The sequence below is a fragment of the Mastacembelus armatus genome, chromosome 17, assembly GCF_900324485.2.
Source record: "Mastacembelus armatus chromosome 17, fMasArm1.2, whole genome shotgun sequence".
NCBI lineage: Eukaryota > Metazoa > Chordata > Actinopteri > Synbranchiformes > Mastacembelidae > Mastacembelus > Mastacembelus armatus.
Genome location: NC_046649.1, coordinates 18,130,711 through 18,148,593, shown reverse-complemented (window position 1 = coordinate 18,148,593; position 17,883 = coordinate 18,130,711). Strand labels below are relative to the sequence as shown.

The following is a 17,883-nucleotide window of genomic DNA, read 5'->3' as shown; positions in this document are numbered from 1 at the left end:
GTCAAATTTAAAACAGAAAATACACCAATGAATACACCACTAAAACATTAACTATGTGTAAAAATACATAACGAATATTACATACTTTTGGTAGAGTAATTTATAGCCATAATGCAGTGTGGGCCTAGAACTGCATTGGTTTGTGTCCTCCTTGTGTGTCCAGAAGTGAAGTGAGTTCTTCAACTCTATCTATTCAAAATTTAACATTGTTTTTGCCTAGCAACAGGAGAAGAATAGGAAACTATGGCTGCTCCCACTGGGCACTAAGTGCAGTGCCAGAGAGACGCGACTCTGTGTTTACTGACATTGCCCAGAGCTCAGTGCAGCTGTGGGGGGGTCGAGTGTGAGCATCACAGCTACGGAGCAAGAGAGAAGGAGGGGAGTTGCATGTGAAGGAGGGGTTTCATCAAGGGTGAGGGAGCTTAAAAGAGATGGTGAGAAAAAGCCAGAGAGAGACAGAGAGAGAGACTGTGTGTGTGTGTGTGAGGGAGGAAGATGCTGTTGCCAGGGAACAGGAGTGGAGTAGAAACGTCCATCTTTTCCAGCTCGTAGGTGGACAAAAACGCAATAAAATATGGACGTAACATGGACTGCACGGGAGGAGAAGAAAAACAGCTGATCATAACTCAAAGAAGCTTAATAGCATCAAAGAGAAGGTAGGCAGGTGTGATTACATAACCATCATAACCCAGCTCCCATACGGGTGACGTCATCACAGCAGGATTAGAGCCTGGGGTGGGAGCATTAATGTTGGTGGAGGGAGGAAGAGGGTAGAGGGGGGATCAGCAGAGACACGCAGAAGTAAATGGGAGGCAGAGAGAGAGTGATCTTTATATGATGAACTAAAATCACAGGAGGATGATTAGTGTCCAAAAAACAGCATTGGATCTGACTGACAGAAGAATAGTGTTGCTGTGATGACGTTGACTCTCCAAACCATTGTCCTCTACACAGGAGGACACAGTTTTCTCCTTAGTCTCCATTAGAATCCAGCCACCCAGGTCCTGAGCACACGGGTGTCCCACTTGCAGATGTAAACAGCGATGCCCCTGACTCTTCTCAGGGAGCTCTGAGAAGGGGAAACAGCGAAGAGGAAATCTTCCTAATTATACGATGTGAGTACCCGCTTTCTATATCAGCCACAATTTTTCTGATTACAACTGGGTAATGTTTTTCTTCAGGGCAGCCTGTACTGATGTCACAGATGGCGATGACATGGTTAAAATGTCTTCATGTGGCAGATGAGTAAAGAACGTGACAGGACACACATGCTAAACAAAGGCCCTGAAAATGAATTTCCTCAATCTGGTGGGCCATGAATATATAATGTTATAGAGAAATACAGATTTTCAGAGGACTACTATCAGGGACTTTTGACATCATTGTCCACTTGCCTGTAGCTTTCAATCAGACAAAATGAAAAAGACTGTACTTATTTAATGATTTCTCTGTTGTTACTTATCTCCAAGCTGCCATGTAAATGATTTCATACTACAGAGAAGGACAGGACTTTCCAATGTTTAAGTGGAAGCTGTAGTGCTTCACTTAGATAAAATAAAAGAGCACTTATTGAGAAAAGTATCATGCAATAAATGGATATTTACATCTGTCTTGCATAGTCTTGCAGCAGTTTATTTTCCATCTCTTAGAATATTAGGTTCGATATGCATAGTACACAAAACGGCTCAAAAGGCAGAGTTTAGAAAATTAAGGCTCCTCTGCCATCTGGACACAAATCCCCACCAAACACGTGCTGCTGTGACATTACTCTGTGTCAATCAGGAGTTCACTGTATGAGCAGCTGGGCCTTAGCGAGAGACATCTGCCCGGGCAACAAACACACACACTGATCTGCTGATTCAGTGTGAATTTTCCATTTTATTCCCAGTTAGTCACACCCCTCAGTCATTCTCACTTTAGTGGATAAAATCAGGGTGTTTTTTAAAAGACTATCACAACGGGGCAACTCAAAGTGTGAGTTACCTCAAGTGGCATTTTAGGAACTCCCCATCAAGCTTATGTCACAAAATGCAATCCTCCCATTTTCCAACTCTTATCATTTAGAGTCCAGTTAGAACACAGCAGCATGTAGCCTGACGATCTGTGCCTTTAAGCCTACATTTGCTCTTTTCCCATATTGGCTTCGACATGTCTAAAGCACATCAGTGCCATCTCAGTGGACAAATGGACTGTGGTAATGTCTGCTTCAGCACAAGCTCTGACTAGGATACCAAGATATGCACATGCTGTCCACTCTGCATGAATGATCCTTGTATGAATGCCTGCAATGGCCGACCTAAACACAATGGCATATACCAAGAAAAGGAAATGCATTGTTGGATAAAGACTTGTATCATTTCTGATTTAGTTGTGTGAATTATGGTAGTTCAGCTCACTGTCAGCTTCATGGTAGGATGATTTGCTTGTGTGACCCTGAGGGGCTGTATAAGCAATGTGTTTTATTTTCATGTGCTTCGCCAGGGATGGAAGGGAATAAAACCCATTGGGACTGGGTTTTGCCAATTTTTTATACTATGACTTCACTGCACAGTCATTGCCTGTGGCAAACTTGCTCTATGGAATGAGAAATTGCAGATTGACATCAGATTTCACATGGTATGTTTCATAGCAGAAAGAAATTGATGATTTGTAAAATCAATTTTTGGATTCTAATATACATACAGTATATCTGAACTGTGTTACTGCTTTCCACACCACTTATTTACAGCTTAAAGCCTTAAAGCTTTGTATTGTGCATCCATTCTCAATACCACACAGTATAATTCAGGGACATGGTGGGCTGGACTTAATCCCTGCTAACATTGGGTGAGTGACAGGCAACACCTTGGACAGATCACCAGTAAGCCACAGGGCTGACACACAGAGACAAACACTCACATTCACCACTGTACCACCTGTAAATTGGCCTATTTTTTATTGTACTTGGCCTATTTAATGGGGAGTGCAGCTATTTAGTATATTGTTTCCATAAGGTTGTCCGGTTTGTGAGTGGCAGATTAAAAAAGAAAAAGAGGCTGAGATATCCTGCAGGAACTGTTGTTTCTGGTATGGAATACTGAAACCTACATTTCCCATAATCCAACTGGATAATGTGTTTCATTAGACCCTCCCTCTATGATAAACACCCATGTCTTCCAAACTCCACACCTTTAGTTTGTAATTCAGGCTTTGTGCCATAAGGCTCAAGTCAAATTTCAGATAGTCCTGATGGAATCAAGTAAATTATGTAAAATGGGTGGAGTGTCCCTTTAAGACAGCTTTAAGTCTATATGTTTTAATACTCTTTGTCCGACTGAATGACAGTGTTTCATCTCAACCTCAGTGAGCTGGCAGAGGATGGGTACAGCAGAAGCTACTTTACGCATGGACAGCATGGAAGTTAAGGACGAGTGGCAGGATGAGGATTTTCCCAGGTATTTCTCTGAGGGTTTGTGTATTTAAGAGAGAGAGAGAGAGAGGGAGAGAGGGAGTGTGTGTGTGTGTGTGTGTGTGTGTGTGTGTGTGTGTGTGTGTGTGTGTGTGCGTGCGTGCGTGCGTGCGTGCGTGCGTGCGTGCGTGCGTGCGTGTGTGTGTGTGTGTACATTGTCTGTCTGATTCATGCATAGTCCCAGCAATGATGGAAAACTAGTCACGTGTATTTAATGCTGAAGGGTAGCAGGTGTGTTCTTTCCTTGATGTAGTCGTTTTGTGGTACGTGCTGAGGCTGGCATGTCAAGTGAACAAAGCAACAGACAGCACAGAGGAAAAAAGCAAAGTCAAACATCACAGTGTCCAGCTATGGAAAAACAGTCATCTGCCCACACACCTTTCCGGGAAAGAATCATGTCTAGGAAATTGAATACTGGAGGATAATCACTGTATTCACTACAGATTTATATTTAGTTTATGACAGGATCATCTTAGTATTCAGTAGATATAGAATTGTGTCTTCTTGGCTTAGTCATACAAAAACATGAAAATCAAAAACATCAGTAGGAAGAAACCACATTAATTCATTTGGTGACACCAGATGGGAAAAGTTAGAATACAAAAGTATTCAAGGCTGAATACGACAAAAGATTGATTCATCGCTCCAGTTTCACCTTTACCTGAACCGAGTGTTTACATGGCTTTTGTTTCTTTCAGTATAATAATGAATGAATGACAGTTTAACCTATAAAAACACTTAAAAATGTGTTTTATGCTGCAAATATTTTATCACTTCCCCACTGTTTAATCCACTCTTGTCTGTTGGTGCTGTCATTAACTTACCTCTACAAAGCTACTGGCAACATAATAACAGCAATTATCCTGGCGGCTCCATCAGCTAGCCCATACTTGTAGCGTTTTAGGGTGTGTTTGTCTGTGCGTGCATGCCTGTAGCTTTGTCTTTGTCTGTCTCTATATATGTGTGCATTTGTATTAGTGCCATCTACTATAGTATGACCTAGCGTGAAACACACACACAAAAAAACACCTCTGAGGGTTGAGCTGTCTTATTATAATGTCAGAGGGGAGTTGGTAATTATTGGTACTGATGTCTCAAATAACATATATTGTTTCCTAAGACGCTGTAGTTAATTCACAGTAGAGAATAGCCAAAAACAAAAGCTGCAGTAACAATGAAACTGCTCGGACTGTGCTCTAAAGTTTATTTAAATATTCTTAATCATAGCAATTTATGATTTTAATATGTTAATTAATATATCTGACAAATATAAAACAAGCAAAACATTTATGTGGAAGCAGGAAAACAACTGCCAGATAGAATATTTTATATGTCAATTCATTTCTAATTTGTAATTTGTGTTTCCATTATTTCATTTATATCCATGTATTTCTCTGCAGGCCACTACCAGAGGATGGGGATGCTTCATGTGGCCTCTCTGACACCAGAACCAGTATGCTGAATAAATACACAGTAGAAAAAATTATATTTTTTTTACCATCTACTGTATCTGAGCTTAATGACCTGCCTGTCTAGATCCCCCCACCTCTCTGGAAGTGGGAGAGTCCTTGGCCCAGCGTAAGCGTCGTACCTTGGTCGCCCCTGACATGAACCTGTCCCTTGATCGGAGCGAGGGATCTCTGCTCTCTGATGACTTCCTGGAAACACCCGATGACCTAGACATCAACGTGGATGACATAGAAACTCCCGATGAGACCGACTCACTAGAGTTCATTAACAACGGCAATGAGCTGGAGTGGGAAGGTCAGACAGATGACAATGATACTTTCTCAGTATTGAGAAAGGTGTGCATGTTGGACTCATATGTCTCTGAATACAGCCAAACTTCATATGCAAAGTTGTTCCTCTTAAATCCCCAAATCAAAATGTTCTCTCTTTCATTTTCTAAGGGCATGTTTCCAATAGTGCCTTGTTTACAACAACAACTTTTTACATCTTAGAATAATACTGAGAAAGTTCAGAGTTATATGTTGAATTTTCACAACTTTGTACTTTACTTTCACAGTGTTGAGGTGTTGAAGTTTTCAAGCTGACAGTTATAAGGGCCAACTGACTCTTATTTACCTTATGCTTATTTCATATCATTTCATAAATATCAAAGCACGATTGAACAAAGATGAGACAATATCACAGACAGCTTCTTCTGTGTCCCCTTGTTCTCCAGATGACACTCCTGTGGCCACGGCCAAACGTCTTCCAGGGGAAAGCGAGGAAGAGACAGACTCGTCTGGTCGTCTGTGGCGAACAGTGATCATCGGTGACCAGGAGCAACGGATTGACATGCAGGTCATCAGACCATACCTGAGGGTGGTCACACATGGAGGTTAGTTAGACACGGTGCATCTAATACTGGTATGAGGCATGTGTTACACATTGAACATGTATGTTGGTTAATGGCATGAAGCCTCAACCACCTATTCACAGCAAGCACACACTAAAAATAATAATAATACATGAGCAATGAATGAAAATAATTAAATGCAAAAACAACTGTTTTTGCAGATTGTTTTAATGAAGTGGATGGCAATAATTAGTGTAATGTCACTATCATATCATTGCCATTGACCTGTGTCTGTCTCCTCTCCCAGGTTATTACGGTGAGGGTTTAAATGCCATTATCGTGTTTGCAGCCTGCTACCTTCCTGATAGCAGCTGTGAGGACTACACATACATTATGGAAAACCTCTTCCTGTAAGATCCATCTGGGTTTCCTAATTATCTCTGTTATTGTAGCATGATTTACCATGAGCCTTTTCATAACATTATTCTTCTACTTTTTTACGCTGTCAAATGACATGAGTGGGGAAAAGTTTTCATGGAATGTGCATGTCAAATAAAGCCTGAAATGATTGTTGACATCAAATGCTAGAAATGAAAGATCAATCAGTCTAACAACACTCACTCTGGCTTCAAGGATTTTCACTCTCAAGCACATCTCTGGATCAAATTCACTTATAATTACAATTTGAACACAATTTATTTATTTTTTATCTTATATGTGACTATAAACAGTCTGATCTGATCTGAATTTGTTTGTTCTGTCAACAGGTACGTTGTTAGCAGCCTGGAGCTGCTGGTGGCAGAAGATTACATGATCATTTATCTAAATGGAGCAACTCCTCGCAGGAAGATGCCTGGGATCAGCTGGCTGAAGAGATGCTACCAGATGATTGACAGGAAGTAAGGCAGAAAATATCCAAACATTTTGGGCAACTATGGTAGAAATGAGAATATAGTAAAAAATGTGATGATATTGTTAATGGTAAAAATAAACATAAATGTTTATAAAGGAACTCATGACGTTACAGTTATTGATGTAATAAATATAATGTAGTAAAGACGTGTGAATGTCTCCTGCAGACTGAGAAAGAATCTAAAGTGTCTCATCATTGCTCACCCAACATGGTTCATTCGGACAGTCCTGGCCATCTCAAGACCTTTCATCAGGTCAGGAAATGTTTATAAGCCTTGAGTTAAGACATCTAAAAAACAGAAAGAAGACAGGAGATATTTAGAAAGTCATGCCATAGCAGTGTGGGTTGGTGTACATTGAATGATCAGAAGATATAGAAGTATAGCTATTATATAATCAGAGTGAGCGCACACTGACGATGCTGATACAAAAGATTATAGACTGTATAATTTGGAACATTATTTGCATGCTGTTGATGTTTTCTACAGTGTGAAGTTCATGGATAAAATACGGTATGTTCACACCCTGGAGGAACTCAGCCAGATCATTCCCATGGAGCATGTGCAGATTCCTGAGTGTGTGCTGCAGTAAGTGCATCGAGCCACCAAGGGTCACTGTTGAGACACTACACATGTCTATGTCATGTCATGTTTATGTCTTTGTCTATGTCTATGTCTATGTCTATGTCTATGTCTATGTCTATGTTTATGTTTATGTCTATGTCTATGTCTATGTCTATGTTTATGTTTATGTCTATGTCTATGTTTATCTTTATGTTTATGTTTATGATATGTCATGTTAATGTTATGTGATGTGGTGTCATGTTTATGTGTATGTGTATGTGTGTCTTTATATGTTATGTTATGTTACGTTACGTTACGTTATGTTACGTTACGTTACGTTACATTACGTTACGTTACGTTACATTACGTTATGTTATGTTATTTACATGAGTATGAGTAGGTCTATGTAGCGATATAAGTCAGAGATTTCTCTTCTGCTCTTTCAAAGGTATGATGATGAGAAGATACGAACTCAAAGGGAAAGGTGAGCAGCAGCTTTTCATGTGATTATGTTAAGAATTTTATCACATGCTGTTTTTCCTACATGTAACACAGTATTAACATTTGCCTGTCTTACTTACAGACTTGAGCAAGACCAGCAGCAGACCAACTCAGCACTGCCCAAAGAAAGGTGACCTCACTTTGCCATATTTACAATCCAGAGCCATTTGTTGATTAAATATAATATTATACAACAGGGAAAATGTTCAGACATGCTTGTGATTTATTAGCATGTGCACCTCTAGTTGTTTCTGTTAATGTCATTAAGTTAGGACACTGGAAAAAGGCAGCTCTTTACATTAATAGCATAAAATCTAAAAAGTTCAATAGTACATCACTTCTGTTTAAATGGAATGAAACTAATTTCTCCAGCTACTCACATATATGTTGGCAACAGAAAGCACAGCCTAATATGGGTTGGATGACACAGCAAAATATTTATATTTACTTATGGCTTAAGTCTAATCTATCGCTTCCAGGCCGAAGTCAATGATAGCAGAGGTTGGCCGTGACATCTGACATTAAGGTAAGGGTTCTCCATCAACTTCATGCAGGCTGGTTTGTAATGTCAGCCCACTGTGAAATGTTCTCTTCTGCACACACACACACATTCTTATGTGTGTAAATGAGACACAATACAGTAAATCACCCAAATGCTGGATGATTGCCTGTGTGGTGTGTGGTGTCCCTGAACAAACGTCCAAAGGGTCAAGTGTCCTGGGCACCAAGAGGGCACCACTTTACAGAATCTCACTGAGCGAAGTGAGACGGCAAACGAAAAGACGACCTCTAAAATCTAACATTAATGTAGATAAGTACAATAAAGACTTAATGAAAGAAGTAAGGCTGTTTCTTCAGTTACAATCAATTATATAATTTTACCTGATGACCCAAACTTGTGCAAAATGGATGCACATAAATAAAAAGGTAATTCAATAGGATTTTGCATGTTTCGTCCTGGTCTCTGGAGAAACAGAGAGCACAAGACTGAAACACAAAATATATGGCTGTGTGCCTGCTGTCAGTCATCAAGTCCTGCTCATTTTCACTTTTGCCAAGTCATGTTACAGTTATTTAAATTCAGACCACCTGAGTCCAAGAAACAGCAGCTGATCCTCCAGCATCATATACTCTCCCTTACCCTGTGTTACATAAAGCACAGCTGCTCATCTCTTTAAGTCTGCCTGCACACAACCGATCGATTCTATTTTTAATGGCTTGTATGACCACGCTCTGGCAAATTGATCTGCACTGCACAGCCTGTCCTGAAATCCATGGAAATACCCGCAACAGCAGGTTGAGCTGGGTTAGAGTGGGCGAGGTGGGTTATTTTAGGCAATCCCCCCACCCCCAGACCACTCCCACCCACACCCCACAATTATCAGCCTGACACTGGCCGACATCCCAGGAATGGACAGAGGCACCATCTCCTAACCAAATACCAGCAGAGCTTCGAAGGAGGAGAAAAATAAAGAAGCAAATCTGATATGTGTCAAGTTGGATTTGGTTAAATTTAGTGCATCTCTACTGATGCCCTACCAAATTTAAGGATTATATAAGAAACATATTTGTGGAGATGTGCAAATGTTATTTGATAGTTGAGGTGACAGAAACTTCATGTATTTGCATTACAGAGCTTTCAATTGAAGAACCAATGGGGGGACATCTTTGATTACAGTGGGCACCATCATCATATGCTTGTTGCGCAGGATGAAACCCCCTGTCTGGATCCATTAGATTCAAGACAATCATTTCTCAAAAACATGACATGCCTGCTTCTACCTACAAGTCAGTCTACACCAAAGCATCACGAGATATAACTAAATCAGAAAGTACCTGCTCCCTGCATGTTGAGTTGCATTTGATCTACAGCATGACACCTATATAAATGAAAATGTATGGACTCCCAAGCTAATTCTGATTGAGACATACATACTAGTGTACATACTTGTATATATATTTTGGAAAAATGTGGTTGCAGACTGTTGCTAATTGTTTGGTTGTATGGTCATTTACTTCAAAATGATGTGCAATTCTCAGTAGCAGTAACTACAGTAGATGTTATTTATGCAAGTGTGTGTTACAGTTTCCAAGTTTTCCGGACCTTGATATGCAGGTGGCATGCTTGTTTTTATCCTTCCTATCTGTGTTTCGTGTCTCTGTCATGTTTTAAGTCATTTCCCATCATGTTTTAAAGAGTACTTTTACAAGACGAAAAGAATACGTTGTTATACAGTAAATATATTTAATGAGAAAGTCAAATTTCCTGAAAGTGTTATGAAAATGTGCCATTTAATGTTTGTAAAAAAATAAACTAAACTAAAATAGAATTGTAATAAGTCACTTCCTCTGTCTAACATTGACGTCTGACACCTAACAGACTGACATGCAAGACCAGCATGACCACTTCTATATTTTGGTCTTTTTTACTGCCTCTAATTCCACTTTGGGCCAGTTTGTGTTTGATCATTGCTGATCAGGGATTACTATGATTAATGAATGTGTTCCCTACGTCAGTAACTGTTCTTAGTCACCTGACAGTACCCTCCTTTATTTTTATATACAAGGTTACTGGGATCACTATGTATTAGGACAGTACGTAACACATAATAACCTCTAACATCACTGCAGAAATAGTTGTATTTCTATTTATGTACACAGTAAATAACCAATTTCATTATGTTAATGAGCTTTTAGTGTATTTTTACCTTTGGAGTGTTTCCCCTGCTTCTTTACGCTAAGCTAAGCTGGCTCTAGCTTCATACTACATGAAAGCGATATCAGTCTTTCCATCGCAGGCTCTGTATATGTGTTTTCCAAAATGTCAATCTGTCAAAGAAGAAGAAGAAGAAGAAGAGTACTTTATTAATCCCCAAGGGTAAATTCAATTGTTACAGCAGTTATTCTTAAAGCTGGAAAAGTAGATAATTAAACACCATCTAATCTTAAAAAGATTTAGGTGGAATGATACAGTCAAATTGCATTTACAACAAAGAAAATATACAATTCTTCACTGCTGCTCCTGTTAAGGTTTGTCTTTTGTGAGTCTAGGTGGGGAAAAAGTATGGGCAGCACATGTGCCACATGTCAGACTGCACGGTTCTGTGACCTGTTTGTTCTTTACCAAACACAACATCTTCTGTTAACTAACATGACTACTACAACCCTGCTACTTTACAAGAGTTAAAAACAATATTATCATCACATATCATCCCTTTTTGATTGAGTGGATGTCATTGTAACACAAAGCTCCTAATATGTGTTCAAATAGTTTGGCCTCAAAGTTCACAGCTCTGTCTGTAACAGTATTAGAGATAAGGGTGGCTGTAAAACAAGTTCTTCTAATACTGTAAACAAACTAAATACAAGGTCAGATAACACACACATCCGGAGGTGTGTAACAGACGGGACTGATAAGCTTTAGGCATTCAAAGAAATAGACCTGATGTTATCAGACCTAGAGCCATGGCTCAGGACTCTGTGGTCACATGGCTGGTAGCCATGTACTCCAGCTGGTTGCATCAGAAATATGTGTGACACCACAGTCTGACACACAATAGCCAACTAAATATAGTGCTTCTGGTTTTCACCCAACCGGTGCTGTCTACGCATGGAAAACTTTCCTCCTGAAAACCCAAACAGTGAAGCTTTTCTTTATGCTGTGATAAACACGGCTCAGTCACAGGACATGTCTTTTACACTGACATGTGAACTTTATATACAATTAGCAGCCCTTATTTTTCTGAGATAAAACACTGAGTTAGAAGAAACACTTTCACTGCTTATATCAGATCTTACTTTTTAGGTGAAAAGATTTGATTTTTTTAATCAGATCTATCTCAAATTTAGAATAAAGACACTTTGAGATGCTCTTTCACCTTCACCAGTCTGCAGGACCTTTCTATCTGAGTCACCACGTGTCTGTCTGGCTGTGTCTTTTTCCAAAGACAGAATTTATTTTACACTTCACAGCTTAGTCTCATCAGTATTTCTATATTGTTGTTGGAGAACTCTGCTGGGTATGGGATTTGTCACACATTTGGTTGGCAGGTTTTCACTGACCTCTGACACAGGTGGAAATTCTGGGATCCACTTTCATGCAAATTGAGAGTCCTAACTTCTAGACTCATTGGTCGCTCCAGACTGTGAAGCAGCAGCTCACTGGCTGCAGGAAAAGGGGCCTGATTGGTGTGAGAGTCTGTGACGTTGCAGTTAAATCCTTTATATGCCTGGCAAAGAGATTGTCTATCAATGAAGTAGTAAAAGGGGGGGACATCTGTGGCAGAGAAGGAGGAGGTTTATAGAAGAAGCCTCTGATAGACTGTTTGCTTTGGCTGGGTTCCCTTCTTTTATGTACTGAATTCCAGAGGTGACCAATACACAAAATAAGTAAAAATGAAGTTCATCATTGGCATTGGAGGGTAAGTCTCATTTCATTGATCTGCCTGTCTGTGTATTAATGCATATGTGCAACATTTAGAGAGTAACACATCTACGCTACGTGGAATCCAAATCCTAATTTCAGAGTGACCAACGGTGGGAAGACCACTTTAACAAACAGGCTACTACAGACATTACCCAACTGCTGTGTTGTGCATCAGGATGACTTTTTTAAGGTAAGAGAAATGAGCAGTCCTCTAAAGCTTTGACAGTTAGATCACTATATGTTGATTTTAAAGCTACAGTATCTATTTTTAATATCTTCATGTTGAGCTTATGAAAGTACCCACAGTCTGTAACCCACAGTCTGACCTGCGGATGTCCTGTCATCGCAGTAGCCTAGTAATACATCTGGCTGATTGTCTCCTGGACAGCCGGTACAAGGGCTGAGCGTCCCCACTTAAAGTCAGACTTAAACCATGTTGCAAACTGTGCAACCAACTTTTTGCATGAGCATTAACCTCATTTGGCTTAACAACAACAAACAAACAAACAAAAAGCCAGAAGATTGTAGTTCTCCCACATCCTCGTGCTGCAGTCATGGTCAGCAAAGGTTAACTGACAGCTCATCAACTTGTTTCTTACCCAGTGACTTTCTTCACCTCATATCAAATGTTGTGCCGCTATACAGAGACAGTGTTGGCTTGGACTGCGCATGCGAGAAAAACCGCGACCACAATTTCTGAAATATCAAGAAACTTTTATTTCTTTCTTCCAGTTTGCGATAGTGATAGAAAAGATTTCAGAAGCTGCATTAATGAGAAAGTCCCTCCTTACTGTCAGAGTGAGGCGCCAGCGAACATTATCACCCTCCTGCTGAGCTTTAAAATAACTTCCCAAGTAATGGCACCTTGCGCTACTTTTGGTGGAGATGAGTCCTTGACTTGTCCTGTCCAGGTGTGATCAGCTCCGACTGGTTACTAGGTTGCAGCAATGTTTTATTGATGACTGTTATTTCAGAAACCCAATCAAATAGAAGTCGGGGAGGACGGCTTTAGGCAGTGGGATGGTAAGAATGGATTTCGCGTAGGAAAACCATGCAGTAATGTACTTTTTCTTTCCTGCACATTTCTTTAGTTTGGTAACCTATCAATCCTAAACTTTGTGCTATTCTATCATCTATTCTGTGAATGCTACAGACATTCACTAACCGTGACTAATGTGTGTTAAAGCACATTGGTGAGGAGCGTTAGTTGCATGTGTGGTGAAGCCTGTTTTTCTCTCCTCTCTCCTTGTTCTGCATCAGTGATCACTGCCCTGGACATGGAGGCTATGGTGAACACTGTCAAAGGCTGGCAGGAGAACCCAGTCAAGTTCGCCCGCTCACATGGGGTCAGCCTGTCACCTGAAACCATGGAATCCGAGTCAGAGCAGAAGGGGGTCCATATTCTCATCGTGGAGGGGTTCCTCATCTACAACTACAAGTAAGTCACTTGTCTTCCTACCCACACTCTAAAGATTTGACCTTTTGACCTCTAACCTGAGTTCTGGTTCCCTTCTGCAGGCCACTCATTGACATCTATGACAAGTGTTTCTACATTTCCATCCCATATGAGGAATGCAAAAGGAGGAGAAGGTAATGAGCTTCAGCTCTGACTTTGACAGAGTCCACTCAAGAGTCGGACGTAGTATCACTATAAATGTACCTGACTGATTATGTCTCCACAGTACAAGGACATATACAGTCCCTGACCCCCCTGGCCTGTTTGATGGCCACGTCTGGCCCATGTACTTGAAACACAGGAAAGAGATGGAGAACAACTGCAACATCCTAGGTATGTTTAGATCAGCTCTGAGACTAAATATCAATGGCCCTTCATGTGTCTGTGCTGCTCTGCGTCCCCATCCACATCCCTAACATCAAAATAAAACAAAATGTCCCCATCTCTTACAAAACCAAACCCCAAATGACTAAAAATGACCAAGATTCACTTCTGATTCATCTTTTCCTGGACAGAGTACCTTGACGGGATGACATCCTCAGAAGATATTTACAACGAAGTGTCTGAAAGCATTCAGAACGCCCTGCTGAACAGGTTATAGGTGAATACAGATTTAACAGTGGATACATTGTCTCCAACATGTCATCACTGTGTGTGATTCAGTGGAAGTAACTTCTCTCTGTTCTCTCTCTCTACAGCACAGTGGGGACAACAGCAGATTTGTGTATAGACATGTAAATATAATTTTGAGTAAATGTTTAACACCAGTTCTCTACTTCTAGCCTGCTTTGTAAATAGTTAATCCTGTAACTTATTAAGAACTGAAGGCAGAAGCATTGTGTTTTGTATGATCCTGTGTAACCTTTTCTAAACGTTCATCCACCTCTTGAGCTCCCAGTGTTTAACATGAGGGACTGATCTAAGCTCCGGTCTTGCTGTACTGTGTGTCAGTGCCCACTGGGAGGAAGGATTTGTGTTTGAACTTAAAGAAATGACTCAGTCCACTTTATGTTTCCTGTTTTTTCTTCAGAACTCACTCACACGTCGTTCCCATCGAGCACCCACCTCATGTTTTACAGCACAAATATTTATATATATTGACCAATAACAAGCTGCCGCCCTTGAATGAGCAATAATCAATAAGATTAGATATAAGGCTGTAATGAAAGTGGCTGGTAAAGTGTATCTCAGCTTACAGATGGAAAAGTGATTATACATTTAACCACCATTTTAAATAAACAGGTTACAGAAATATGAAAATGATGTTTGAGCGGCTATTGCTTTAAAATAAAATAAATCAAACCAACAAATAGTTTTGTCTTGTGTTTCAAAACACAGCAAAGAAGGAAATTGTGCCAATAAACATTTTCTTATTTTATAATACATTATTATTATTAAAGGGGTTTTTGAATCTGGATATATTTTACTGCAGCCTACACCCAGATGAAAGCACATTTCTTTCTTTCTAACATTTCATCTACAGCTTTGATTATTGTGTTAGGCTTTGCTGTATAAACTGGAAAAAGAATTATTTGATGGAGATTTATTGTCTCTAATTGTTTTTGGTGTACTGAGTCCAAATTTTTTAAGTGTAACACAAAACATATTTTACTGTTCATGAGAAGGAATGTTAAACTCAGGTTCAATAATAAATATGTTATGAAAGGGAGGCTTTGTAGAGTAATGGGGAACACTTGTGCACCACAGAAGCATGTCATGAACATGATTATGTGATTTTTTTTTTACTGTAATATATAAAATATTCACTTTTCACTTCACTCAGACACAGATAATAGTCAACTCTCAAGCTCCTCCAAAGGGTCATAACATAAATCAGGAGGTTTGTATCCACATGTTGTTTTTGCAGAGGTTAACAAACCAAAAAACTAAAAAAAAACACTGGCTTATTCTTTATCAATGTACAGGGAGCCAGTGTACTTAGTTACTTTACGCCACTGAGCTTGAGCTTTGCGCTTTGACTGAAATACCGTCTCTCCAAAACATCAAACGTCCTAAAAGTCACCCACACTGCTCTGTGCTCAGTCAATACTCTCTATGAAGAAATGAATAGAGACACAGAGCATTACAGCTTTGATTTTATTGAAGTTTCAATATCAATTTCAAATACCCAGTGAATGGCTGTGGAACCTTTAGACCACACAGAATCACTTTTGACTGCCAGTGATGGTTGTCGAAAGATTTACAGTTCGAGCCTATAGACTCAAAGACACACTGTCAACATATCAATCGAACACCTACTATTGTGTTGACTTTTTCTGAATCCCTGCTTCTTATTCTGATCATACTGATCACACTGTAAATTGCTCTGTAAAGAGAGCTCTGTCCCAGGACCTGGCAGGGCCGCAGAATGTGTGCTGGGGTCTTGTGATGCGTTTCTGGGAGCCTTTACATGCCAACACATGGCCTGGAGCAGGTCTGTCAGTTTATATTTAGGCCAAGTGCCTGGGGTGTCAGGAGAAAATATTTAATGAGTGCGCAGCCAATTACTCATCGCTTCATACCCACTCGACGCGCCACAGCCTGATCTGACTCAGGGGTCAGTCCCCACACGCCACCACCGGGTGGGTAAGGTGAGAGTCTTGTGAGGTGGCATGTGCTCCCACGTCACCCGCTGCCATGGCAACCCCCAAAAGTACAGCGTGGGTGTCCATTTTTGGTTTGGGAGGAAGGGAGTGCAGGAGTGAGGACCCCTGAGGCATGTGAACAGTTGTGGTGTTGCTACTGAATGACAGGAATATTTATGGCTGAACCACTAAGATAAGCATATGTAAATGAAATCTGTGAAATCATAACTTTAAGTTCATTTATGAGCAGAATAAACATATTTAGGATAATAATTTATGCTTCATAACACACAGTAGACAGATTTTATTACTGCTGCGTATGTATTTATATATATATATATATATATATATATATATATATATATATAAAAGTTTATATATGTAATGGTGAGGCTGATTTTTATTACTGATGGGTAGTTTTAATTTATCATGATTTATTTGTTGATTATTTCATATTAATAATCTGATGCTGAAAGTGCCTGAGACTTAGTAATAAGTGTACTGTTGTAGAGGTATGAAGTACCATAAAAATAGAACAAATCAAAGTACAGATACATCAAAAGTACAGTTGAGTAAATGTATTTAGTTAATTGCCATTACTGCACTCACACCTCAGAGCTTAAGGTGAGGCTGACCAACATAGGTTAAAGGTCAACTTATTAGAAGTCTTTTTAATATGTAATCAATAGTCCACATATTAACCACCCTCATCACTAATGTGCCACGTGAGGATACTCTAACATGCTGCTCAGAGCTGAAACATAAGGACGGCTGACCAGGCTGACTCTGGCAAAGGTTCATCAGAAATTAGACATGTGTCACAAGAAACCTGATGATCCGCACCCTGGAAATTGTCAAACGACCTATAATTCATCTGATATTTTTATTTTAATTCAGGTTTCACTGGGAAAAAATAGATTCATTTGGGGATTCATGATTTTTGAAATTCCGTATCCACATATTTTAAGATCTACCCATAGCAGAGGTCAATCATTTTCATTTTTCAAGCATTTTTTTCAGCATCTCACCTGTATTGTCTCCCCATGATCTGTGGTAAACCCTCTGGATCTATCATTTTACTCCTCAGACTGGCAGTGAGGCCTCAGGGGAAGACAACAGGTATATTCCTTGTGGGGAAGCTTTCTTGTGGTAAAACCACAAGAAAGGTAGGATTTTAAGACCATCGTCTTCGTTAAATCTCACAAGAAGCAAAGCCTGGATACCTAGATTCATGGGATATTCAAAGCGTAACAGAATTAGTCTTTCACACGGGATCTGCTGCTGCTGTAGGTGTACCATGAAAACAACCAGAAACTGTTTATTTTATTTCCAAGCACTCCTAATTTACAGTCAAGATTAATTTTTGAGTCAACATCTGTTGTGATTTGTTTTACTTTCACGTCAGACACACAAGAAAGACTCAATTCAACGTTCATACTTACTGGCTAAACTTTGTGGGTTACATGTCCTGCTTGGGAAGTCTTGTGCAAAACCAGTGCTGAGGCTCTGCGGCTCTTATAAATCTGGTCTGCGGCAGACAGCAGAGCGGGGCAGCGCTGGACTTTGCATCATGGGGAGGGTTTCTGCTAAGAATAGAAAAGCACACTGGCTCGCCATCCTTATGCCCTATTTGGCCTAGAAAACATACACCGTGACATTTCATGAGAGGTGACAAGTTCTGAGCTCTGCT

General features: G+C 39.9%; 2 protein-coding genes and 1 long non-coding RNA gene across 8 annotated transcripts; 2 read left to right on the top strand and 1 right to left on the bottom strand.

Moving 5' to 3' along the window:
- Positions 1-5: 5 nt before the first annotated feature.
- LOC113133935 (uncharacterized) lies at positions 6-17,745 on the bottom strand. Of its 5 annotated transcripts, XR_004463274.1 has the most exons (7): positions 17,636-17,745; positions 17,222-17,416; positions 10,435-10,555; positions 6,867-6,951; positions 5,040-5,770; positions 898-1,069; positions 6-730 (listed from the first exon to the last, which is right to left on the bottom strand). It is a non-coding gene; the product is annotated as an uncharacterized LOC113133935 (long non-coding RNA). The 5 variants fall into 5 exon arrangements; XR_004463272.1 differs by having other exon boundaries at positions 6-1,069; XR_004463271.1 differs by lacking the exons at positions 6-730; positions 898-1,069 and adding an exon at positions 4,630-4,906 and having other exon boundaries at positions 4,995-5,770.
- On the top strand, positions 3,162-9,892 carry atcayb (ATCAY kinesin light chain interacting caytaxin b). Its single transcript, XM_026312992.2, has 12 exons — positions 3,162-3,434; positions 4,849-4,901; positions 4,985-5,212; positions 5,634-5,792; positions 6,058-6,160; positions 6,518-6,649; positions 6,830-6,916; positions 7,151-7,249; positions 7,674-7,709; positions 7,809-7,856; positions 8,206-8,252; positions 9,361-9,892. The coding sequence occupies exons 1-11, from the start codon at positions 3,358-3,360 to the stop codon at positions 8,243-8,245; spliced, it is 1,062 nt and encodes a 353-aa protein (XP_026168777.1). The 5' UTR covers positions 3,162-3,357; the 3' UTR covers positions 8,246-8,252; positions 9,361-9,892.
- LOC113133933 (nicotinamide riboside kinase 2-like) lies at positions 11,964-14,868 on the top strand. 2 transcript variants are annotated; one of them, XM_026312998.2, is made up of 8 exons: positions 11,964-12,147; positions 12,252-12,342; positions 13,127-13,175; positions 13,413-13,590; positions 13,671-13,742; positions 13,835-13,941; positions 14,124-14,209; positions 14,307-14,868. In XM_026312998.2, exons 1-7 carry the CDS (start codon positions 12,122-12,124, stop codon positions 14,207-14,209), a joined length of 609 nt encoding a protein of 202 aa, XP_026168783.1. In that variant the 5' UTR covers positions 11,964-12,121; the 3' UTR covers positions 14,307-14,868. The 2 variants fall into 2 exon arrangements, with proteins under 2 accessions (XP_026168783.1, XP_026168784.1); XM_026312999.2 differs by lacking the exon at positions 13,127-13,175 and having other exon boundaries at positions 12,003-12,147.
- Positions 17,746-17,883: the final 138 nt, after the last annotated feature.